Source organism: Orbicella faveolata, unplaced genomic scaffold (genome assembly GCF_042242905.1).
Source record: "Orbicella faveolata isolate gen_17 unplaced genomic scaffold, um_ofav_v1 contig_2, whole genome shotgun sequence".
Lineage (NCBI taxonomy): Eukaryota > Metazoa > Cnidaria > Anthozoa > Scleractinia > Merulinidae > Orbicella > Orbicella faveolata.
In genome coordinates, this window is record NW_028301547.1 from 492224 (window position 1) to 518211 (window position 25988).

General features: G+C 38.9%; 2 protein-coding genes and 1 long non-coding RNA gene across 6 annotated transcripts; all 3 read left to right on the forward strand.

The window, feature by feature from the left end:
* The first annotated feature begins 9 nt into the window (after positions 1–9).
* LOC110042746 (uncharacterized) lies at positions 10–10107 on the forward strand. Of its 4 annotated transcripts, none has more exons than XM_089289201.1 (4): positions 10–296; positions 3906–4011; positions 4284–4362; positions 4919–10107. In XM_089289201.1, the coding sequence occupies exon 4, from the start codon at positions 7786–7788 to the stop codon at positions 9529–9531; it is 1746 nt and encodes a 581-aa protein (XP_089145327.1). In that variant the 5' UTR covers positions 10–296; positions 3906–4011; positions 4284–4362; positions 4919–7785; the 3' UTR covers positions 9532–10107. The 4 variants fall into 4 exon arrangements, 2 of the variants coding, with proteins under 2 accessions (XP_089145327.1, XP_089145328.1); XR_016207098.1 differs by lacking the exon at positions 4919–10107 and adding an exon at positions 4707–4803 and having other exon boundaries at positions 20–296; XM_089289202.1 differs by lacking the exon at positions 4284–4362.
* Positions 10108–10187: 80 nt separating this feature from the next.
* LOC110042749 (uncharacterized) lies at positions 10188–17362 on the forward strand. The gene is made up of 2 exons (XM_089289203.1): positions 10188–15334; positions 16372–17362. The coding sequence occupies exons 1-2, from the start codon at positions 14719–14721 to the stop codon at positions 16809–16811; spliced, it is 1056 nt and encodes a 351-aa protein (XP_089145329.1). The 5' UTR covers positions 10188–14718; the 3' UTR covers positions 16812–17362.
* Positions 17363–22512: 5150 nt separating this feature from the next.
* On the forward strand, positions 22513–24072 carry LOC149111548 (uncharacterized). Its single transcript, XR_016207453.1, has 3 exons — positions 22513–22878; positions 22962–23076; positions 23708–24072. It is a non-coding gene; the product is annotated as an uncharacterized LOC149111548 (long non-coding RNA).
* Positions 24073–25988: the final 1916 nt, after the last annotated feature.

Consider the following 25988-nt stretch of genomic DNA (forward strand, 5'->3'; position numbering starts at 1 on the left):
ATTCATATGGTAGCTTACGTTCGCACTCAAAATGTTCCCACGTACAGTATTTTTTTAAAATTGCCTTGCAGCATAAAAGCTCGCCTTGTGATTGTCACACTTTCCAATAACCAATCAAACGCGATTATTTTCGCGCCTGGTACGTGTTCGTTTTTCAGCGTCACGCCATCGCTATGGATCAGCACTCAATCCCCCCGCACTCAATCTACGACCATAAAAACAGTTCTCGAACTGAAAGACATTGAATTGTTCGGACTCATTTTGTGATACCTTCTGTAAATCGCATCTCAAGAAAGGTACGTCATGGATTTCTCCGTTTCTGTGTTTGTTATTTTTAAATGTAAGTGTGGAACGCAAATGAGCTCATGGCGCGGTCTACTGATGACAATTCCTCGTTGTTCATTGTAGTTTCGTGTTGATGTCTGTGATTCGCGACTTATAAAATTCACACACCAATGACTTTGGTTCTTTAGTCTTTACTATCTAAACAAACGAAGTGTAATTGGGCAGCCACGATATCAGCTCAACCGAATTACTCTTTTGAACATTCTGCTTTTGAACAGCGCAGAAATTGTTGACAGTCTGCAGCACGTGGTCTCCAAACAGTGCATAAAACGGCGGGAACTTTAAGCCTTGCCCGGCATTTTCCAACGAAAATACCTTAAGTGGTTTGATTGTGCTCTCAAGAATCCTTGCTTTGTGAATGCCGTATGCTTTGTTGCTGAACTTACGTTAAATCTACAATGTGCAATTTTTGGCCACCCCCCCGGGGGGGGGGGGGGTGTAACCCGAAAACAATGACCCCCGGTCCGCGGAGCCCCACTACGGACCGGGACCGCGAACTACCCTACGGACCGGTCCATGGACTACTTCTATGGACCCCCTCTATGGACCACCCCAAAATAGTGTAAAAATAATAAATTAAGATTTTCGTTTACGAGTTGTCTAATAGATTACTTGTGTCGGTGACATTTCAAGTGTTAACTGTGCAAATGTAACAGACTTGGGTTTTTGACACTCCCCCCCCCCCCCCCCAAAAAAAAAAAAAAGATGCCTAAAAGCTGTTTTCAGAGTAAGGAGATGCTGATGGCAAAAACAAGGAAAGTTCTTACCTTCCATTCGTGGCTCCATCTGGCTATGTAAGATGTGTTTTAAGGCTGTTAAGCTTGTTTGTGTCTGTAATTTTGCTCAGCAAATTATGAAGCCTGGAACGAGTTAACGAGCCCACGGGAGAACGGACTGAACAAAATGGCAGAGAGGAAAGAGCACAAATTTCGAGGCTTCCCAGGGGCTTCCTGGAGGCTTCCTGGTCTTTCATATACTGTATGGCCACAGCAAAGGAAATGGCAATGTGTAATGATATAAATTGCGCCTGAGCCTGAACCCAAGTCTGTTACATTTGCACAATGTAATGTTCGAAATTTCACTGACACGAGTTATCTATTTGACAACCCGTAACTGAAATATTTATTTATTATTTTTGTTCTGTTTTGGGGGGTGGTCCGTAGAGGGGATCTGTATTGGTAGTACGTTGACCGGTCCATAGGTAGTCCACAGACCTGGTCTGTAGTGGGGTTTCGCGAACCAGGGGTCAGTGTTTTCGGTCTACCCCCCCCCCCCCCCCTGGGGAGCAGGTTGGAGATTCTGGGCAAGGAATTCCTCCTTTCAGAGGCATCATTTGAAATAAAATAAAACCTCAAAATAATAAAATGAACTTGATAGTACAAATAAAACAGAGCCAACAATCATGCAAAATTACTGGAACAAAAGAAAGTATTCACTTAAGAAAAGAGTTCAACACCCACAAGACTGATTTTGGACACCAACATGGCTACCATTTCATTGGTACACCAATATGGCTGCCGTGACATCATGTGAAAATACTCTACCCTGGGGGTGTACTCCCAGAAAAATTGGGTGGGACTGAGACAGATTCGCAGTCCACAAACACACAAGAAAGTGAGTTAGGCTAACATTCCGCTATCTTGACCTAACGCTTGGTTAATAGAGGATTTGGCTGTGTCTCACAAGGACTGGGAACTACCACATTCACAAATTTTGATTGGCTAGATTTTCCCATCTAGACTGGGATCTAGACCCGTTACATTTTGTAGAGAATTTTGACCTCAGTCATGTGTACAGTCCTCACTGCGTTTGGTCTGTACTCTAGACCTCAGTCAAGACTTAGCTCTTATTAACTGAGCAGGAGGTCTATATGGGAGAATCTTGACAGAGATCATAGGTACAGACCAAACGCAGCAAGGTCTGTACATACGACTGAGGTAAAGATTCTCCCAAACAGAGCGTCTAAGCTCAGTTAATAAGACATTTATTATGTGGCAAACAAGCACAATTTAATTTGTTTATGTAACTGGTTTGTACTAGCTGACATTTTGCTTGCGAACAGCGATGAGCTGAACTTAATTTCCAGAGTCAGTCATTGAAAATAGTTTGTACTGTAGGTTGGGCATTGAGCAGAGTCCCAGTTAATGTTGTGGTTTGTCAGTCGATGATGTACAGCAATGTGGTTGTTGTCATCACCATTTCTCATGGCTCATTCTTGATTGGTTATTTGAATTATTTCAGTCCTTATGATCCATCAAATATTTTCGCTTGCACACAACTGGTCTAAACATGCCAGGTGACTGAAAATGCCTCAGCTAAAACTGGAGAATACCCCTGATTTTTAAAGCTGCATGTGTTGCGAAAAAGATTTGAAGGATAATAAACACAATAGCCTCTATTTAGTGTGAAAATAGCCTCAGATATTTGTCTTTGGACAGGATCTGTTCCTGGAAGCTGACAGTTTTCCTTGAGCTATGTTCTCAAAACAATGTGTGTGACTCGGTACAGATAATGTATGCAGACAAAATATCCAAGCCTATTTTTGGGCCAAACGGAAGCTACTGTTTATATCTAACCAAATAAGGGGATGGAAAGCAACTGGCAACATTTTCTAATAATTAACTGTCAGCAGTGACCTGCCTATGATTTCAGAGGCTAGCAAAGCAATCATATGGTTTTTCCAGAGGATTCTTCTCCTGCATGTGGGCAATTAGTGGTTAACTCTAGAAGTAAAACCACAAAGAATGTTGTCATTAGTAAACCAAACCACAACTTCCCAATCAAGTTGTAGGTTTGATTTAAATGAAACAACTGGTGTTGAGTACTTGTCTTAAGCTTGTCACATGCAGTGAAGATGTAGAGTTATTTTTAATTTCTTTCATTTTATAGTTTCTTATTTCAGCTATTTTATATTTAGTTAATTTTTGGTAATCTTGTCCTCTCACCCCTGCCCACCCACCCACCCCCCACCCCCACACCACTCCGGCACAGTTACAAATCCCATTCCACGTGGCCTAGACATTTACAAAATATGAAATTATGCCAGTGGAGGATGGGACTGCAGCCTTTTTGCTTTCATAAGTAATTGATATACATTTTTGTTATATGGTTGTGTCTCACAAGAACTGGGCACTACTGAATTCACAAATTTGATTGGCTGAAATCTATATTGACCACGGTCTAGATTTTCCCATCTAGACCAGCATCTAGACTGGTGACATTTTGCGGTGAAAAAGTTTCAAACTAAAATACCAAAATGTTGACTATTTTCTTCTAAAAATATTAGTGGAAGTGCCAAAAAGCCTAATAAGAAAATGAAAGTAAAGAGGATGAGCAAACTTTGGCAGAATTAAGTTCAGCTCATCGCCCCTCACAAGCAAAATGTTGGCTAATACAAACCAGTTTCATTGAACAAATTAAATTTTTCTTGTTTGTACTCATGACCTCAGTCAAGATTCTCCCATACAGATCTCCTGCTTGGTTAATAAGAGCTAAGTATTAACCAGGTGAGAGTAGAAGAAGAACAAAGATTTTGAAAGTATTTTTTGTTGAATTTTAAGGGACTCAAAGCTTGCTCAATAAGAACAGGTGACTTGTAGTAAATTTAGAAGTTGGAAAGATGAAATGACTGTATTTGTGTAAACAGACAGTTAACCATGGAAGAAGGTGAGTTAATTGCAATCTGTAAACAACTTAACTAAACAACTCCTGACCAATTAATTGTCATTCATATTAATGAAAGCAAAATGATGCTATCCACAAGAATTTGTAAAAATCCATGCTGATTAAGATCAGATATCCAAACTACCCTCAAGATTATGAATTCCATTTTTTAAACTTAATGAACCAACCAACCAATCAATCAATCAATCAATCAATCAATCAGTCAATCAATCAATCAGTCAATCACAAAACTTTATGAATGTGTCCAAATTTAGCCAGCCAAGAGGAAACACCGTTCTACTAATTGTGGACAATTAATATCAATAAAATGTCAATGGATTTGAGAAGTACAAGGTAGGTGTTGTAATTAATTTAACTATCAAGCTTGTGATTTATAGTTGCTTTGAGGATGCATGTCTTTTTATAACATCTTACATGATTAAACACCAACCACTGATAGAGTCTCAGTCAGGGGTGGCTGCTAGGGAACCAAGCCTCTAGGTTTTGGGCAAAAATGCTAGGTTCAAATGGCTGAATTGTATGTTATTCACTCATTCATTCATTCATTTATTTTTATTTTTGGTTGGTTCATGAAAAAAAAAAATGTGTCATTTCTTTGCTCACAAGCCGAAATTCACCATTTAGTGCTGGTGGATGAAAATGAAACATTTTTTTATGAACCTTTTGGTGTTATATAGATGGAGGCAGCATTGCTAAGTGGTCAGGGGACCAGACTTGAAATCTGGAGATTGCAGGTTCAAGTCCCGCTCTGACCACCTAACTACAGTTGTTTCTTGGTAGACCCTAGTTCAACTCCTCGGTCTTGCTTGTAAATAGCCAACTGGTCTGCCTCCCGCCAGATTGGATTGGTAAGCCTATTATGTTTACTTGATATATTTGTTTCTTTCAGTTTTAGTGGCATGCCTGAGAACCAGTTAGGTATTGCTGAGCGCACTGACCACTATAAACAACATTTGTACTTTTTGACATTTGATATATTCAATGTATTAAACATCACCGAAACCTGTTGTATTCCCTTGAAATATATGGGAAAAACTGTACAATGCATTCTGCAGCGTTTGTAGGTATCAAAGAAAATGCCATTTGGTTAGCATTCGTTGTTTTTCTTATAACGTCCAACCAGGTATTCCTTAGCGTGTGAAAGCTGCAAAAGTAGTAGTCGAAAATCCGTTTGCAGGGGCTACACGTTCATGTAACTATGACTGAAAACTTTTATTCGTGCAGTGGATATGTTTTCTGTCGTCCCAAAAATGGAACATACACATGTATGAACTAAGGAATCGTTTGAATTAGCTCGAATGAATGTATTATCGTGTCTCTGTAGGACTGAAGGTGAATTGATCGTGCGTTATTTTGGTTTAATGATAACCATGGTAACGGAGTCTTACAATTATGCAAAACATCAGTTCAGTTACTTAGATTATATCGCGTTATTTCACAAAGAAAAAGAACTTCATGTTATTTGGATATCAGGCCCATGCTTAAATTTACTGTAATAGTGGGTTCTTTCTCTGTTTGTTTTTTAGTCTAATTTTTTTTTTTGTAGTTAGCTCTTTACTGTTATTAACCAGCTCAGTAAATGAAACGACTTTTTGTTTCTATATGTAATTTGATAGTTTTTTTTTTTAAAAAGCAATAAGTAGTTGGAAAATTGTTGCATACGTGCGGCTTTTAGTTCGTAACTCGTCGTGGGATAAAAGAAATATCGTGTTTTGTTTGCGCTTTGTTGACTCAAAGAAAATAAATGCTGTATTGCACGCACTCAATCGCTTCAGAGGCGAATTCCAAACGAACCGTGTTTTCTCTAGGATACATAAAAAAGCAATTACGATTTATGCTAATTGCTCTTGTGTATCAAAAAAGGTATGCATGTGTCAAATATGTGGTTATGTTAATGTATGAGTAATGGCTTAAATAGGAGCGTTGGACAAGATGTTGTTTTGTTTTGTTGTGCGAGATTCTATAATTATCAGAATCCTCGATTGAGCTGTATTATAGATTCGTTAACCCTTTTACTAAATTACTGATCAGTGAATGGTGGAAAAAGTTATTTTTCATTTGATCAATCAGAGTCGGTCGAGTGTATGTTATTTGCTACTTAATTCTTGATGATCTATTCCCTTTCGTATCAAATTCTTCTTATAGCTGTAGTATACATTTAGAGGTATCTTGGCGTTTTGTGGCTTTACCTGTCACAGTGGTGTTGATGTAACGTCGTGTGTAGTTAGAGGGGCGGGGAAGGCAAATTCCCGGTTTAAGAGGTGCTTGAAAGTTACCACCGGGTTGAGTCACGCTCGGTCGGCGTGTGGGTGTCTGTAGAAAATGTTGTTAACCACGCCACTAATGCGAGACGGAGTATGTGTGGGAGTCGCTGTACACTTATCGATAGAGATGAAACTACATATTGAGACACTTCTAAAAGTACTTCAAGTTGGAAACATTGAATTGTTAGCATTTTGAAAGCCTTCAGTTGTGATGATTTTTGTCTTAAAGAAAGTGAAAGCGGAGCAAAGTGTCGGTCGACGAAGAGATTTTTGTTGCATGGTAGTACTCTTAATACTCCGATTCAACCGATTTCCAGAATATGTAGGGGTTCTATTGCATAGAATTCAAGATAGAAGCTCAGTAAAAGCCGGCTGTTTGTACGAGTGCCAGCGACCTCAATAAAAATTGCGAACTTTGAAGATATTAAATCTTTCTTCTGCTCTTTGCACATACACACACACGTACCTATGATTTAAGAGCTTTACTCAAAGATTATCAAAGATTAAAAAGAAAACCCTTACAGCGGTCAGTTGAGTGGAGTCTGATGGAATTAACTTCAGGAATAATGGAACGGAAATTGTTCTCAATAATCAGTCATTCTGAACCGCAGATGACCAGTGAAATATTTTCCACTGAAGTGGCAACGACTCTTTAAATTAACCAAATTCAGACCGGCGGCGTACCGTTGCGGACCTTTGAAAGATTGACTGGCAAAAAAAAGACAAAAAAAAAACCGTCTGTCAGGCCGATTTTCTGTTGTGTGAGACACAAAGTGAGAGTGTTTCATGTACAGTTATCTGCTTTTGTAAAGAAATGCGACGGTTAAAAATTATGCGTTCATTTTTAATTTAATTTTAAAACATATTTTCTGAAGCAGGCCACTGAATCAACAGGTTTATGAGGCTGACATAGATAACACTTATTAATAGTTCCTGCCAACGTGTGATGCGTAATATTTCCATCATGCGAAAATTTTGCCTTGTTTCCATTTAATTTAGCCGATATGTTTTCTGTGGAAAATACTTGTTCAAAATATCACGTGACCCTGACAGCTGTTCGGAATCACATGATTTGCAGGTGAAAGGAATCCAATGTTTATTTCGCTTTGTTTTCGTGTTACTTCTATGGCGCAATACGCGTGTGCTTAAAATAAATACTGGAGATTATTTGGTGGCAAATTTGTGCATGTATTGGCCTTGCCATTACACAAGTATGGATAGTTCTACATTGACTTTAAAGTGTTTAACATTTACTAATTAGATCTAGTGTTGTTTCTACGTTGGGAGCCATTTTGCTGAAATGGAAGCGTGGGCGGTGATGCCAGTGTTATGGTTTTAATTTGACAGTTTCGGATCATTTTGGCGAATGCAAATGTGTCTTCATTTATTTGCCCCAAAGCTGTTTTCATCATAATAACATCATTCCAGCAAGGTGACTTTCATTTCCCTAGCTACTTATTATCAAACACACAGATCAGCATTTTCGCAAAACATGGAATCTTCGAAAACGATTTCAGAAGGAACTTTCGATTTTCCAAAACTGGACAATCGTCGCTCTTCCAACCTTAACGGTGACAGTATTTTGAAACAAAATTCTCTCGTCGGAAATTTCGAAGGCCGTACATCGTGTCTTTCGCTGAGTCGTAATTCGCTGGAATCGCACGGAAGTGTTTACGAATGGTCGATCGGCGAAAGCAGTTTTGGCGGGAGTTTTGGTCACGATGAAACGGATGGCAACGTTTTTGGCGGGAATTTTCGTTCTTCCGCGACAGACGATGTTCAAGTTGTTCCTGATTTCAATGACATTTTGGAAACACTTCATGTTGACATGGATAAAAGGAGCACTCCATCCGCTTCGTTTCTCACTGAATCCGAAACATCCACTCGCGCTCACCAGGATCAAAATTGTGACAATTCTGTTACAAAAAGACGGCACTCTGAGAGGGACGAATTAGAGATTTATTTTCCTTGTGTTCTAACTCCAATTCCAGTAGATCGCCTGTACAGTACACTGTCTGATGACTCGACAGTATTCAAATTCCCAGCAACTTCGGGTGAATTCTTGGCCGATGACAAATCAGAACGTGGCTTGTTACATCAGTCAGACAGTTCTCACATTTCCATCTCGACAACGGAGGTCCAGCATAGTTTAGAATCATTTGGTAATTTTAGCGTGTTGTCGTTACCTTACGGAAGCCAAGTACAGTTTGATGTTTCCGCCAATATGTTGGAATTGACGTCTGAAACATGTAAGAAACAGGACCTTTTTGATACGCGCAGTTTAACACACGGGAAAGATTACAATACAAGTAAAGAAGAACATTGTTCACAGAACAGCTGTGGTCCATCGGAGATGGCTGAAAAGCAGATTTTACCTCCAACTGCTACGTCGGTAGAAAATAACTTTAATTTTCAGAAGTCTTTAACAAACATTTGTCACCCCGAGGCGGTGGATACGGCTGAAGTTTCCATGCAGCGACCAGTTGTTCAAACTTTTACCTACGCTTTACCGTTAGAGTTTAACACCGCCCTAAATTCTGAACTTCACGTCAAATTCCCGCCAAATTTGACGTTCGATGCCGATCTCTCCTCGATAAATCCCGTTTCGCTGGAAGAAACTTTAACAAACAGCTTCTTTTTTCAGAACCGTGCCAGAAAACTTGGCTTTGGAAATCCTGAGTTGGAATGCGGGAAGGCGCCGTCTAAGCATGGCAATGCAGTGGTTTTTAATCGTAGCACGGGTACATCGTCAGAAATAAAGGCCAGTCTCTACAGCGCGCCAGATAATTTTGGCGAGAGGAATTTTAAACCAACGAGACAACTGTCATGCTACTCAAACATTGACAAGTTTAAATCCAAGGCAACAACGAGCATTGATAACGAGAATTCGCCGCGCTTGACAAGAACATGTGGTAAAGCCAAAAACAGTCGTAGAACAAGATCAGCCAAGACCGAAAGATCACATAAAATTGGCCCCGATATACGTGACTTCCACAACGATATGGAAAAGCAGAGGAGAACTAACATGAAAACACGCTTTGAGAATCTCAGACTGTCAATGCCTGAATTGGGGGACAACGGGAAAGCTTCGAAAATTGTCATTCTGCAAAAGGCCCTTCAGTATATCGGGAAGCTAGAGCAGGAGTCAATTGAACTGGAAAAGAAGAAACGAGCAGAAAGGATTAGGAACATAGAATTGTTAGACAAACTGCAGACGATAACTTCGGGAAAGTGTTAGTCAATCGACCGACTGTTCGATAAAGTTGATAAAAGTTTTCTCACATTCAAAAGCAGCCATGTTCATAGGTATTTTCTCCGCTTTTGCGCCAGTCGAGATTCTCTACAAGAAGAAGCAGTACTGCAGAGTAATGAAGAATTTACAGTGCTTTTGGTGTTTTTATGGCTGTTGATGATTTGACAGTTGCTTCATTCGTCTACTAAAAGTCGTCGTTTTAACAGTTATGTCAAATTATCATTTACAATTTTTCTTTGCTCATCGGGGTTGGAGAAGTCAAGCTTAATCTTAGCAAGTTTTGATTTTCTACAAATGCAATAGTGTTTTTTTTGTTCGCTTATTGTACGAGTTAGATTTGATACTATCAATGAATATTTTTTTCTTTTAAGTTTGAATTTTTATTTTCTTTAAAGATAATCAGTCGTTAGCTTTTTGACGTGTTATTTTTACAATCTTGGAGTATTATTTCATTTAGTAATCTATACAGTACTTTAATCTTTAATGATCAATTGCCGTGTACATGCATGTCTTGTCAAGAAGAAAGGTGTGGAGAATAAAAAAATAAATCATGTTCATCCAGGGGATGTGTCTTGATCTGCTACCAAATTCTCAGAATCAACGTCGAAAGAAATCTGTGCTGAACAGTAAGGAGAAGACAGATGTTGTCACGGCAACAGCACCCCGCATGTGTTACTTGCACATTATTTTAGCTGTTTCGTTTTGTAAATTCAATGCAAAACGTTAAAGAGATTATTTTTTCACCAGCTAACTAACTGCCAATGAAGAGACAGTGTATTACGTTTTATCGCTTAGGCCTGGTCTGGTGGAAAATAATTAAAACATTAGAAGATCGTGAAAGTTACTTGACAAAAATATGGCGAAATTTTCACCTGCTTCGCTAATCCCTAGCGTGTTTCACACATTTGTTTCTTTTTCTTTGTTATTATTGTTTTTTTACGTCGTATTTTAACCTTCCAACCTTGTCATTTGTTGATAAAACTTGACTTTGACTTGTGAAACTTCCGTGCTGTGCTGCCAAGTATCTGGTGCTTATCGGCTAAGCTGGAACACTTCTCAAGACAGCAGTATTATTGTTAAATTAATTACGAACCTTGTGGAACAACTTAGTGAAGCGGGCGGCGATTTTCCCTTCTGTCCCGTCTATTTAAGTAATTCATACTGAGTCTATTTTATCTCGTTTTGATGTTTCTTGAGTTAAGCTGAGTGACGTCTTGAATTTAAGTTTCCGGCGACCTTACTGGAAGGCGTATCAGGGAGGTCGAAACTTCCTATTTTGAATAACGGCGACTAATTGCTTCGCCTCTGATCAAAAATTAGGCAAAAGAGGACAGGTTGTCTGGCTGTGCGGCTTGTGCGTATCTGAAAATGTACACGGTCTGAATGTATTACCGCACACGTTGTAATGTTTTGTTAACTTCGTTGCACGACTTGCTTCTATTCCCCGACAGTGCAAGTGCTTATCGTTTAAACGGGTTAGTTCTTCCACAACCTCGCACTGATTATCTGAAGAGACATTTTTCGTACACTGGAACTCAGTTGTGGAACAAGTATAAGTAAATTTTTTCTACCTGGCCTCCTAAAAGCAGGGTTTTTTTTTCTTTTGGAATTTTTATTCTTTGATTGTAGTAAGGAAGGTAGGTAGCTAGTTGATTATCATAAAAAGACTAATAGAAATATCGTGTATAAATAAAGTTATCGTATCGTTTCGTATCGTATCTTTTCGTATCGTTTCATATCGTATCCCCGAGCCTCAAAAGTTACCAGTCTTCTGCCAGCGATAGCTGACAAGATGCTTGGGGTTAACCTGGGATGGACTAGCGATTCCGAAAGAGTAACAATATTCCCAGTGAAGTGACCGAAATAGCTCAGTTTCGCCAGGCAGTATGGACCAGCAGCCTTGAGAATGCATTATCCTTGTTAGATATCACATTAATTGAGGGAACTAATTTTCGTGCATTGGAGTTCTAAATGAATTCCCACGTACTCAGTTAATTCACGCCACCAGCAACACGTTGTTTTGCGCCAATTTTTGATACCAGTGCCATTAAAAAGCCTTTAATTAGTTGTTCATCGCACGCTTTCCTCGTGCCTGTGGCTTTTTAAGTACCTCTCGTGATAAGGGTTATGTCGAATTGGAAAAATTTGCACCTGAAAAAGACCTCGTTTGTACACAGACACAGAGGAGAATAAACTCCCAGACGACAAGATTACTTAAGCTTTGTGTTCAATTTTGCGAGTTCATGATTCAAACGATGTCTTTACGAACTTTATGAAAACTGACATATTTCCGGTTATGTCCACTTGATTTTTTAATTAGCAATTACTAGCAGTTTTCGTGGTTAAAACCAAATGAAATATGGTTTCAAGAGAGGTGGCGCGACATTACGTTATGATGTGCGCGTCTTATCATAATCATGGTCATGTCATTAATTGAAACGAAGATTTTACATTAAATATAACAAATAATCGGGTTCACTCGATCAGTAACCTTGGATGAGTTGCCTGCACGGATGTCGCAGTTTTCTTGTCAGGATTTTGGTAAAACGGGTCAAATGTTTCTCCAATGATTTTCAGTTCTAATTTCTGTAAATAATAAAGAGCGATTTTCAGAGGCAAGAACTAATTGACATGAACCTATAGCCTTTCATTTTTATTAATATAATTGACAAATTCCGCAAAAACCTGCTCAAGTCTTCTGATGGTCAAAAAGGTGTAAGTTCAACTGATAAACTATCACTATAACGTTGGTGGTAGAGAAATGATGACTCACAGAAAGGACACTCTGGTAAAATGAAGTCAAATGTTCTGTGGGCGATGTCACCAGGTTTAAGTACGATGATAAATCAAAGTGCGGCAAATTTGCCTAAATCTTGCCGTTGAATTTCTAAAAATTTGCTGCCTTTAAGCCAAAGTATAAGAGAGAGATTGCCAAAACGAAAAACAAGGGCGAAACATATTTATGACGTTAGTTCTTTTCTCCACGGCACGCTTCACTTTATCATGAGTACGTTTTCTGCTCTCACTTCTCACATTCCATGCATGCGGTGAAAATAAAGAAAGAATGGTTATTGACATATTGTGGCGGCATTGATGGAATTGAAGCGGGTGCTTTTGTGTAATATGTATACATTGTTTTCTTAAAGTCATTATTTAAATCTGCGATTCCATTAGCTTTGTGTTCGTTTTGGTCGTGGTATGCCTGCTTTCTAAAAAATAAATTTTCTATTCATACTAGCAAAAAATAAGTGCAGAACTGAAAGACTTTAAGTCACTACTGCGCCAAAGTTAAACTCACTCTGTCGTTCTTTTCAGTAAATAGTTCTAAGCAGTGGTTGAAGTAAGCGATTTAGCGAACCAACGACGAAACAAGCTGTCTGATGACTTTTTGTTTTGGTGTAGAATTTTACCTTGACCTCAGGTTAGACAACTTTGAATTCTTCGAAACTCGGAAACTAGACAACGAGAAAAGATCTCGCCAGTGGCTGATTCGCAGAATCACTTTATCGGTGATTGTCAAGGCGCTGGCAGGACAAACTGCTGAAAACTGCACTTCACGCTGGATATCAGTTGAACTGAGGTGTTCAAGTTTGGAGTTAAGTGTTAGTTTAGGGAAACGTTTGTTGTGTTTAATCTGTCAAAATGTTCTTCCTGTTTACGTTGTATCGTTATTATGTTTATTTTCAGCTTTGACTGGTCAGAATTTGTACTAGGCGGGCGCTACACGGTTTATTTCGTCTAAAAAAATTGCTTTCATTTCATGTTCGCTATTAAACGTTCGTTCATTAATAACCAACACTTGATGAAGGTGCTCAATAAACGGCACTTAAACTTTCTTGCTTACAACCAAGGGCATGTTGTAATATGAATTCTGAGACTATATTCAGTAAATGAAGTTTTCTGTTTTTTTTTCAAATGAATTCACGCATCTCTTTGTTCGGCAGTGTACTGGAATTCTAGAGCTTCGGCCAGCGGACAATTCCAAGAACGTTTGGTCATTGATTCAAGTGTTGATTAAACAAAAAAATATATTCTAAATATTAAGTTTCATGCAAATTGTTGAATTGATGAGGGTAGATTCGCTGTTGTGTGGGAAGGTAAATTCCAGAGCTTCATCAGAGCTGTGTGACGCGCTGCCTTAGTGAACCTACTGTCGATATAAACAATAGTGTATATGCCTTCTCGCCGATATTGGATTCATTGAGTAATAAGTAAACGCTTAAGCTTGGGAGATTATTTACTTCAGATGTAGCTTCAGTAAAAGATATTCTTTTAGTTTTGTGTTTATGTGTTCTGTTCTTTATGTGTCCTCGGCTGGTGACCAATGTTATCGGCGCTCCACACCTGCACCTCTTCCTCTTAAACAACAAAAGAAACACGGTTTATGGTAATGTGTGAAAAAAAAAAACATTACACTAAAGCACCTTCGAGAGTATTTCACTCCACTCCAGTTGCCGAGAGAATCGTATCATTTGGTTAGAAATGGTACAATTCCTCGGTGTTGCCAGTTTATGTGAAGGAAATTCGTCTTGATTTCGTGTTGCATTCGTGACATGGGGTCTTGTGGAGAAATGTTTGTAGTTTGGTTTAACTTTTCTGAGTTATTAGTAGTGTCTCTGTCGGTTATTAAGTACGAGCGGTGAATCAGGTGCCTGTCTCATTTTAGGACGGAAGAGAGAATCAATTTGACAGGTCCAACTATAAACACGCGTTTGTCAAATTGTGAAGAGTTCTAATTAAACCCTGGCCATGGAGACGTTGTCGGAAACAAAGAAACTGGTGCCACCTTCATAATTCAACACTGGAGTGTGCTTTTTTATGTGCTCGCTTTTCCCTCGTGTTTTGATGGTAAATCACTTCCACCAGTTAAAACTAATTTCAGATCTGAGCAGATTTTAGCGAGCTAAGGTCAATATCCAGCCCAAGGTTGTGCCCAGCCACTTTGTGGTTCTCTCTTTTTTGCAATTTGCCAGAGGTCTTTTGATCTCTTTGGACTTACACGAAACTTCTTGCTTCTCTGTTGGAACGCGCACAGTCATCTGACGCTCATTTAAATGGCTTTGTTTCCGCAGTGGGCTGGCCCATGGAAAGTTATTTGAATTTGCATTGTTTACCTGTAGGTCTTTTAAATACACGTGCGTCCGTTAAATCTCCACTCATTTGGAACAAACCATGCAACCGGATGAGCAGATTCGAATGCATCTTAACCCAAGCGATAAGATGATGATGAATCGCTCTTCACACTTTGACCCTCCACCATCTTCTTCGCCTCTTGCTTCTTTTAAAGACAAGTTCGAATTTCCAGCCTCGCAAGGCTTGTGGACTGCATTTTCGTTTCCTACCCCGCCAACTTCTCCAGTGGAATGCTGCAGCAACTGTCAAGAGGTAACGAGGGAGATGCGCTGGCATGCGGCCTCGGGTCCTTGGGGAGAGACGAGGGAAATATCGGACGATGAACTCGAAGTTGATGACGTTCCGTTCGAATTTGCGCGGGAACTGTTTGGAATGCGCGCCAAATCTCCCGCCATCCTCAATGACATAATGTGGAGTGGTGATCGTGTCAGGAGGCCAGATTCTACCACGGATTTCGAAACTAGGTTCAGCTTGTCTTCGACTCCGATATTTTTTGAACAGCCGATAAGCCACACGTTTGTGGAGCCTGAGGAGCTGTTTTCGTTTTCTTTGTTGAGCCACTGCCACGATCAGGCCGACGATATGTTAGCCGAGAGACTCGAAAACGATGGTGTTGTCTTTGATATACCAATTCAGGAGAATCCGTCAGACACAGGTATTCCTCTAGCCAAATGTGTTAATCAATCACCTTGTAATCTCTTACATTAAACTGTGAGCAACTTGCCAAAATCGGCGGTTTTTTAAATCTGCGGGTAAGCGTAATTTCGCTCACGTGTAAAATTTTACGTTTCTGTTTTGGTCTGTTGGTCAGTTATCCGAATTATTGGTCAAGTGCCACCAGATCTTATGTTGATTATGCTTTCAAACTTGCACGGTAACCATTAATCCTTCGCAATTTTGTTAACTAAGAACACCTTAAATGCAAGCTATGTTAGTTTTTTAAAGTTCAGACAATAGTTTTAGATTTCACAAAGATCACCACCAGCTAAGTAATCCGTTAGAGAGTAAGTTCTCATTGTTCAATGGACACGAGGAACTTGTTTGTTTGTTTTTTCCGCCTCGAAAGAATTTGGTTTTAGATGTCCGAAATGTTGTTATCGCAGTCCAGGGTCATCTTTGTCGCGTCTATCAAGTCTAACATTGGCACATTTTAACTTCACACAGACAAGTGTAAAGCTTTACGCATTTATTAACGGAAGACTTCTTCTTTAGCTAGTTGAATTTAATTTAGTTATCATTTGCTTGTTTTGATTCGAGTACTTTTAAATATGGCTTTTATTAAGCTTTACGCAAATTGTGTCCTGCTGTTAATAAAGAATTCATGCCTTTGTCTTGCTTGTAATTAAAAGTGAGATGTAAAGAACAGAAAAATAGCGGAATCACTGTTGGATGGGGTGATATTTTTCGCTGACTTCTTCAATGCAAGGTGGCATTCTTGCATTGCCTACATGAAATAGAACATCGAACAATAATGAAACGTTCACAAAGAATCTATGTGGGATCGTTAATTCGCTGTGTACTTTAATATGTTTTGCCTTGCAAGTTCTGTGCCATAAACTCAGTTAAGGATATCAGTCTCTCGTTAGCGTCTTAAACTATGGTATATTGCCATTTCATGTTCACAAACAAGTTTGTTCTAGCTGTCGTTTACAATTCAATATTTTCATTTTGTTTTTTTATTCTCGTTGACAGACGAAGACGAAATCGATGTTGTGAGCGTAACCGGGGACAAAACAGAAAAAAAGACCACCAGTTTAAAATCAGACACCACCCGCGAGGAAGGGGGAACTTTAAATGTACCACCAAGAAAACTCCGGTCGAGAAAAAACAACAGTGAATCATCAGAGCAGGAAAACGAAGATGGAAATGCACGCATTTCCCACAATGATCTGGAACGGAAACGGCGAAACGATTTGCGACATCGTTTTCAGTCTCTTCGAAAGAGCATTCCGTCGTTAGAGGAAGCTGAACGCGCCGCCAAGATTACTATTTTGAGACGGGCGTCAGACTTGATTCCTTCTCTACAAAAGGAAGAAGAAAGACTGCTAGCCTTGAAAGACGACGAAAAGAAAAGAAATGCTGCGCTTTTGAACACACTCATGAAACTGACAAAGAACAACAAGAGGAGATAATCGAAACTTAATTCATTATCTAACTTAGTTCTATAGAAAAAAATAATGTGATAGTTTCTCCTAAAAGGTTTTGTTTGATACTTTTTTCTAAATGGGAAACTAACTTAACTTGAATCCAGCTTTGTGGCTGCTGCAGATTTTTGATTAATTTAGTGTGCACGTCTCTTACAGACAGATCTCATTACAAATGTAGCTGATATTTCGATAACAATTTTCACAAAGTGTTTGCTACATTTTTTTACGATGTTTATTTTGTTATGGTTTTTTCTATACACGCATCTTTTACTGTATTAGGCGAAGACATGACTTGTCAATTTTCCTCGCGTTTCGTTATCAATTTGTTCTTATTATTGTGTTCATTCGAGTCAGAGCTGTAGCCGCGATTGAGACAAAACGTGAAAATTTAGCAGCGATTTTATGTAAATCTCTTACATCAACGTTCATTCTAAATATAATTTTAAAGTTAGATTTAAATTAAGGCAACAGAAAATTTAGAGAGAGAAAAAAGTTCTTACAGGTACCTAAAATAAAAAATAATTCAGTACTATAAATATTGTTTGAAACATTATTACCCTCGTTAAATGCTCATCCTATAGTAATTAAATAGGATATAAACTATTATAGCAATAGTTATCAAACTTGGTGTGTAAAGGGTCCAAGCTTATTTACTTCAGCGATAAGCACGCATCAGTCATGACATTACAGAACGCAGAAATGACGCTCAGCCCACATTCCAAAATGTCCGCCATCTTAGGTTTCAAACATTTTCAAAATAACTCCAGAATTGATTTAAAACATGAGAAAAATATAAGGATACAAGAAATGTAAAGAATCCAAACTCGAACTAGAACAGAAATTAGACCTTAAATACACACCAAATTTGGATAAAATAACCTTTGAAAACACAGTTATCATAGAAACGTCTAGTCACGTGGCCAAATAATTGATATACCAAGTTTGACCTCTATTACTCGAATGCTGTTTCAATTTATTTTAAGAAAAGATTTGCTTCAGTACGGGCACTCTATTCACCTTGAAGCTAAATGGTGCTGAAGAATTCTGAAGTTTTTGTGCAAGGAAGTGAAGTTTTTCTTAAATGTCCATTCTTTAGAACGTGCTGGCTGAATGTATCCACGACAAGCGTACATTAAGGCTGACGTAGGTTGTCACTTCAGGGTGGTGGAGAGGACTCTTGTTTGCTAGTACTGGCCGCATAAAAGCCTTATACCAAGTATAAGGCTATGTACGCCCACATGAGGTGTGATATATTTAGCAAGCAGTAACTCTCTCGGATAGACAAGTGGGTGCGATCGAAGAGTAAAGGGGAACGATCCTAACTTTCGTTTGCAGTCTACATGGCTGATTTTTTTTCATGGACCAGTGATACCAAATTTCTTTACCATCCTCTGTGTATGTAGTTCAGGCGTATCTGTTTCAGAGTCGTGCAAATTAACCTGATCCTTTGCTCTTTGAAAAGCGAAATGAGTTAAAAGTTCCATGTGGAACATGCCAACTGTTTCCGGTTTCGTTTTTGTTTCGTGTATAAGCGATTGCAAGCCGGTGTTATGTTGAGAGGGGATGTTAAACGATTTGCTGCTTCGATATAAAGTTAAAATCGAATGAATCGTCTTTTATATGATGCAAGGGCCTGTTTACAAGGAGGGAGGGTTACCCTAGGAAGCGGGTTACCCTAGCAGACGGGTTACCCTAGCAAGCGGGCTACCCTAGCAAGCGGGTTACCCTGGCACTCAAACATTTCCTCTTTTTTTCTTCGTCGTGTTTACAAGGCAGCCAGGGTTATCCGGGTAGGCGGGTAGGCGGGTACCCTATCTGCGTGCTAGGGTTACCCTGGCAGGCGGGTTAACGTTTTTCCTTGTAAACTCTCCGGGTAGGGTTAACCCGCCCACCCGGGTTAACTTTCTATTGTTTCCAGACCGTTTGAGCGTAACCGCGCATTAAGTTGGCCCGGGTTGTAGAGTTACCCTACCTGTGAAATTTTGCTTGTAAACCCTGGCTATCTTTTGCCCTCCAGCTAGGGTTAACCCGCTTGCTAGGGTAACCCCCCCTCCTTGTAAACAGGCCCTATTACCTCCTTAAATCTCACACCTCTTGGCTTTTAAACAGGCTGTTCTTGTGATACAGGAAATGATAAAACCTCCTCTAGGAGAGCACACTGCTCAGTGAGCATGACCCTTTAACAATCATTAGAGTTTTACCCACTGTGCTATCGCATTTTGAATGCCTGGCCAGTGATAGTTCATTCACCTATTTCTCTGCATTTTGCAAGACGTATAGAACAAGTGAGGTTTTGGAAATACTGTTTTCAAAAAGATCAAAGTTCTCTTTGGTGTCGGGTCCATTTTAACACCCAGTGTGTATTTCAGTACCGAAAGTATGATAACTGTGTCTTAGTTTTATCCTTAATCCTTAAATCCCCAGTTTTTGAGTAGAAGAAAGAAAAAACTTCTAAGTATTGCACTTAAAATATTCGAGCAGCTTTGGCAGCTCACACGGAGGATAACAAAGCAAACAATCACACTAAAGAGAACAGCTCACTTCAATGACGTAATAAGCGCGTGTTTCACGTGCTTTGCACACCGGTACAGTGCTTTTGCGCTCAGATCCTTTTGAGAGATGTTTATTCATTGTAGGTTTCACGTTGTGTTAATAATATATCGATGCCTTAAATTTTTCCGGCCCTTTAGTACAGGTACCAGTTATGCAAATGTAGCCTGAATAGATATTTGTCTCTTGAGGTAATTACTCCGGAAATTCATAGCAGATTTTAAATATTAACACATCGTGCTGCTGTATCTAACTCTAAACAGGTCTTGATTTTACTCTAGTTTAGGCGCTGTTTAAAGGTATCGTTTCCTTTCCTTGTGATCATATAAATTATAATTGTATTTATGATAATTTGTTGCTTTCATAACATCTTGCAAATCAACCGTTTATTTATTGTATTTATCAGGTAAAGCAACTCCATTCCGCGTCTCCAGCCAAGAAAAGTTGCGATCAGTGCAGTTTTAAAAGAAATAAATAAATAAATTATCTTGGTGTTACTGTTTTGTTAACACCCGACTCACTGTGGTGACTTAAAATTCGCCATATTGCATCTCCCAACATATCCATTTTAAAGAGTTTCGGAAGCCAAACACCCTACAAAATTCCTGTTCTCCGCCAGTTTGAACCTTTACCAACCCTCGAACGGAATATTCAAGACAGAATCCTGAGTAGACACAGATTAGCCTTTGTTGGTCAATGTACCCAACTGAAATGTGAACTTGCAGAAATAAAATGTTAGCAAATATGTTCTGATTGACCGATCGTTCTTGAGAGTATTACTCGGAATTTGAGGCCATAATTCAAGGCCTTTCGTCCAGTTCATGTCCAGGCCTTAAGCTAGAAAGTTTCCGGTCAAAATAGAAAATGATATGTCACTTAGCAACGTCCTGCGATGTCATTCAACTCTCCGAAATGTAACAGTGACCAAGAAAGGTACTTAGTCCCCAGCTCAACACAAGGACGTAATGGAAGGTAGAGGAAGATGGCTGATGTCCCAATACAAATTATCTCTGTTTTTTTTTTCTTTCTAACTGTATATTTTGCTGTAGAGCGATTGTTCACCATAAGAAAAGATCTCACATCACTTTTGTCGCACAGGTGCAGCCGGTTATTCGTTACAAAATATAAAATCGCCCAAGATGACCTGGTGAAGTTATTGAGGTAAAGTAGTAAGTAAAGTCTGCATGCGAGCCAAGTGGCCCATCAGGCCGGAGCTTATCCCGGTTTCTGTAGCATGAAGCGACTAGGAGTATTTCTACTCCCCCCTGGATGGGATGCTAGTCCATCGCAGGGTTACCCCCAGCATTTTCGCCGGTACCCATTTATACACCTGGGTGGAGAGAGGCACTGTGAGAGTAAAGTGTCTTGCCCAAGAACACAATACAATGTCCCCGGCCAGGGCTCGAACCCGGACCGCTCGATCCGGAGACGAGCGCACTAACCATGAGGCCACCGCATTGAGGGTTGCTGCCAAACCCCAACTCTTTCAGGTCAGCGGATATCTTTATGAAACGAGTCTAGCACCGTTTATTAGCAAGGTTTTCTTTACAACCACAGGAAGTGTTCATGCAAAGGTGCATGATGTAATGTTTTCAACGTGGACTTGGTAGGACGTTATCAACGATTCGCAGAGATGTTATCCGGTAACTAAGCGTTTTGAGAAAAAAACAAATAAAACTGGTGTCTTAATGCTCTCTATGTGTGCATGTGTTTTCTTTGTCTTTAAAATTTCTGAATGTCTGAACCGACTCTGATGTAGTCTATAGTTCCAAATGTTTGAAAATAACGCAGTTGCAAGGTGCAGCAGTGCTAATAGAGCAACATTAAAGGATGTACCACTGTTTTCTGACTGTATGAAACAAGCTAATGTTTTTTTGCTGTTATGGCGGCCTGCTAGCATCGTTACATCGCTGTGTGTTGTGTGTTGCTGTTATTACTGCAAACATTCTGCTTAACTCTCCAATGCCGTCTCATCATTTCCTTAGAAAAGCTGTCCTATAAAACACAAGCTTCTAATCAACATTTCTAATTGTTTAATTAAACAACGCTATCAAGAAGGCAGCTTGTGTAGGTGAAAATATTTTCGCCTCCTGTAAAATCGACGGTCTCTGCTTTGATTCTATCCGGGATTCACGTATGGCCCGAGTTTATCCAAGCTGGTTACCCCAGGTTCCGCTTTTTTTCGAAGACGTCTATGTTTTTGGTTTTCTGTCCTCTTTGTCAATGAGCACTTTTAAATGCCACGTCATTGTTTTATTTGGGATCCGAAGCCACAGGCGTTAGTCGCAAAACTTCAAGTGACACATTTAAAAAATATATATTTATTGCGATTGAAAAGCTCTCGGAATCTTGGCGTGGGCTATCGTATGTACATGTGATACAAGTGTTCCATTTTCAAATTACTTCGTATCGAGGAAACTGCGGATCAAGTTTGATAATACTAGGCTTTGTTATACGATTGTCAGTGAGATGTGTCAAGTCGGCTGTCACTCACTTGTGAGGCTGCGAAGTCGTTCGCACTCGTGGGACAAAGTTATTTAATTGCTTTCTTGCGTTTTCTTCTTTTGGCGGGTCTTCCAGTTATTAGTTCATTGAGTGAAAAACAGTGCAAAACACAGTGAAAAACAAAGTTATGAACACATACAAGTGAATATATGAAATATCATATATTTGAACAGCGGAGAAAGATATGAAGTCATGATCGATCCTCGCAGTTGTGCACACAAGTTGTGCATAACTGCGATGATCAATCATGTCTTCATGAAGTTATAAACAGTGAAAAACAGTGAAAAACTGGTCCTTTGTCGTTCATGCCCCCCCCCCCCCCACCTGTGTTGTTTGTTCTGTTCTTGTCTTGTTTTGTTTTAAGTGAATGAAACAAAAAGCAGACTTATGATAATAATGAAAGTCTGCCGTTTAAACGCTAACCGGGCTTGTGTCCACTAATTTTAGAAAGTTGATGATGGCATGAGCTTGTGAATTAGTATTTTAGGATCTCCTGATATTTTTAGTTTCTTCAGAATTTTAGTCTACTATACTAGAATGTGTGAAGATTTGTAAATTTTACTGAATAAAGTTCTTGTCATTAATACCCATTTATTTATTGAAACTGCATAAAGATTCGTGTTACAGTGTGTACCTTTTCGTTAACAAAGTGAAAATGACATTTGTCATGAATGTATAATATTACAGAGCATAAATATTACTGAATTTCGTGTTAATTGAGAATGTTTTTTTCCTGTTAAATGTGTAATAGTTACGTTTTAGTATGTAACGGAGGAACCATGCGTCATGATCATTTGGACGCTCCAGAAAAACAAATGCCAGTCCGGAATATCCCGATATTTAGGACATCTGTGGTGTCACGAAACTCACGTTTCAACCAATGAGAATGCGTGTTTTGGTTGGAGTGTTGTGTTTCACAACAAACCAAGAGATTCAAGATGGCGGACATAGAGAGTTGCGAATACTTTCCAATGCCATGAATACGGGCCTTCAGGAGGTATATATTTATCTCGAATTGAGTTAATTACTGTCCAAATTATAAAATAAAAAGAAAGTTTGTGTTCGCGTTCCATGTCACAGACAATTCTGCCCAGATAACGATTATCCTCGGACCGAAGGAAGCACCACGGAACGCAATGCGGGCCACGTTTGACGAGCTGCTGTTACCATTCTTTGGAAAGAGACCGTACAATCGGTAAGCATCTTTACTCTGCATTTTTCTAAGCACAGAAATGATCGATATGAGAATTGAGGCTTTCCTCTTATCTAGGGATTATCGCGCCGAAATCGACAGCACGCGCGTGTTCTTATATGCTAGCAAAGATAAATTGTAGATGTCCAAAATGTTATGCGTTTTGGCTAAATCGAGGAAATGAAATCATCATTAAAACAGAATTTTCAATAACGCATACGAGTGAGAAATTCTTGTTTTTTTTGTACAAAATAAACTAAGCTAGAAAAAATGTATCCAAAATTTTAGTGTTGTCAGGTGCAGGGATGGTCAAAAATTCTGTTAATATATTCTTTGTAAATCTGAAATTTCTCCATTTTGGTATTTATTTTAAATATTTCTTGTATCTATTTGTTACTGTGCTAAAAGATATCATGTCTGATTTCCACATTTAAATTATGAAAACTTACATATAATTGCTGACTTTCACAAGTTATTTACCCGAAAATATCAAAATATAATTCCTGGACAGGCTGTCAAGGGAGCATTCACAATCCATCCACATGTCCCAAGGTTTTATTATATATTTATTTAAAGTATACAAAACAAATTCAGTCTTGAAAGTGAAATCCATTTTATTTTATTCACTCTTTAGGTACTCTCGACCTTGAATTTGCCTCTTAGCAGAATGCAGGACCTGAAACAAATCACAAGCGCTTAGAAGATTATTACATTGCTTACAGATGTTAATATTATTACAAATGTATTTTTCGTTTTAACATATGAATGTAGTTACCACATTAGTCTCACTAAATAAGAGATTGCCCTCGAGTGGTCTGATAACTCTTATGTTTTCTATTTTTTATTACATATTCTTAACCAAACTGATATGTTTCCTGTTCACAACCTATTAATGTTTTGCATTAGTTTCGCAATTAGTAATGTTCAACACTCGACACTACATTATAAACTCTTGTACCTCTTCAGTCTTTGCGTTCATAAAAATTATTTTGCAAAATATTACTTTCTGGTACATTCAAGCTTCATGGGGAGGTGAAAAGAATCATCATCTACTAGGAACAGCTGCAGTGCGTATAGTTTTTAAAAAATGCCAAAAAAAAAAAAGAGTACAATGCCCCCTACAAACCTTAACTTACATGTTTGCATGGCCTTCAATGTCTGGTAAATGAGCACAAACAATCTCTCTACCCTTTGTGCCATTCCTTGGAATACTGATAGCATCCATTTACAGCGAATCACTGCACTACCCCTGGCCTGTCTGTTTCGCTGCCACTTCTGTGCTGTAGGTGGTTTTCAACAGGCTGCTGGCTCTCCAGTGATAAAACTGGGGTGCAAATTCGGTGAATCCACCAAAACAGAGACCTCCCAAATTTGTTTAATTTCGTCCGCGTACTTAGCGACGTCTTTTTTCCTCTCTTTTCCCTTTGTTTTTTCCCCCAAAATTTGGCAAAGTGCCTCGAGCAGTCGAGTATGCCCTTCCTTGTACTTAAGAGAGAAAAAGTGAAAACAATTGTCATAAAAATGAAGGAACGATGCATTACTCAAGCCTTACAACAACAGCGGTTCAGGTACACTTGTAACGCCTCAAATTCAAAGAGAGTTTACAAAATATCGGCGTTGTTTATAACCGTGTAATTTGGCATGATGGAACTTTAACAACACTAGAACCAGTAAAAAATATACACAGCTCAATGAAAAATACGTGAATACTAGAAAATAACTCGTACTCTTTACTAACCTTAATATTTGGCCACGAAATCGCGTCTAAATCGTCGCTTGACACCAAAAAAACTCGATGATTAGAAGACAGTCAACGTTCTCCCACTACCGAAATGGCCGCTTATTCTCCTTCTCAACGTTTGGTCGCAAAAAGTCCTGGATAATGCTGGCCAGACTCTATGCGAGACTGGAAACAACATATTTTCTTTGTCCTCATAAAAGGTCCGCCATTTTCCCTGCTAACAATAGCTTCACGACGTCATGACCGTCCTAATTTATCGGGATATTCCGGACTTTTAGGGGGTTGTTTCTGTTTCCCTCGTTTCCAATATCTGCGTAAAACTTAAGACGCTTTTTTCATTTGGTCTCCAAAAACGACGGTTCATTTCGTGTGGAATTTACTAATTTTCAGTTATCCTTTGTTCAGCCAAGTTTGGCGGCTTTTGTTTTTTTCGATGCCGTGTGTAAATGCAGTTTTCTTACAGTTTTTCTTAAACTTTCAGAACCTCTCATGTTTACATATCATATAAATATAGTGAATCTTGTTCTACACGGGTCTTTTCTGAGGTAAAAATGTTTTTAAAACACGACGTATCGGAGTTCCAGCCAAATATGGCGGTCTTTGTTGTCTTCATCGTAAATTGATGAATAACATATTTTCCTAGTCGAAAGTGTGTGGAGCTTAAGAAAATATCCTAACAATATTAAGTTACATTTTTTTTTCGATTAACTATTACGTTATACGCAAATAGTATGGACCGTTCACGAGAATTAGGATTGTGTTTCATTTCGGCGGTTAATGACTTTGTATTGAGTAATTGCAAGTTGGATAATATAGCTTTTTGGAAGCTATTGAAAACAGAATACAAAATAAAATACTTAAATATTTAAAAAAGTTCTTTAACTCTTTGTCATGAAACCCTGTACTAATAGCGCAATGTATTAGATGATTAGAAATAAGCGGATATACTCGGCTTTGCTTAGTTCCGTTAGATTTTGTCTTTTTTAAAAGCAGAACAAAATCTACGTGCGAATAAATTTTTACTTTTTTTCGTTAACCCCAAGCAGAAAAGAACGTGCGTGCCATTTCTACAGGTTTCCTGTCACAACCGTTATCAGACCTCGACTATTACATTTCAATCAAAGGGCTTGCTAGTGTTGAAGGTGAACCGAGACATAACGCTCGCGTCTTCTCT

Excerpts from the sequence above, each read along its gene's own strand:
- LOC110042749 (XM_089289203.1), top strand. The coding sequence starts at position 14,719 with ATGCAACCGGATGAGCAGATTCGAATGCATCTTAACCCAAGCGATAAG. Across the intron at positions 15,335-16,371 it reads GGAGAATCCGTCAGACACAG|ACGAAGACGAAATCGATGTT; the intron begins GTATTCCTCTAG and ends TCTCGTTGACAG.
- LOC110042746 (XM_089289201.1), top strand. The coding sequence starts at position 7,786 with ATGGAATCTTCGAAAACGATTTCAGAAGGAACTTTCGATTTTCCAAAA.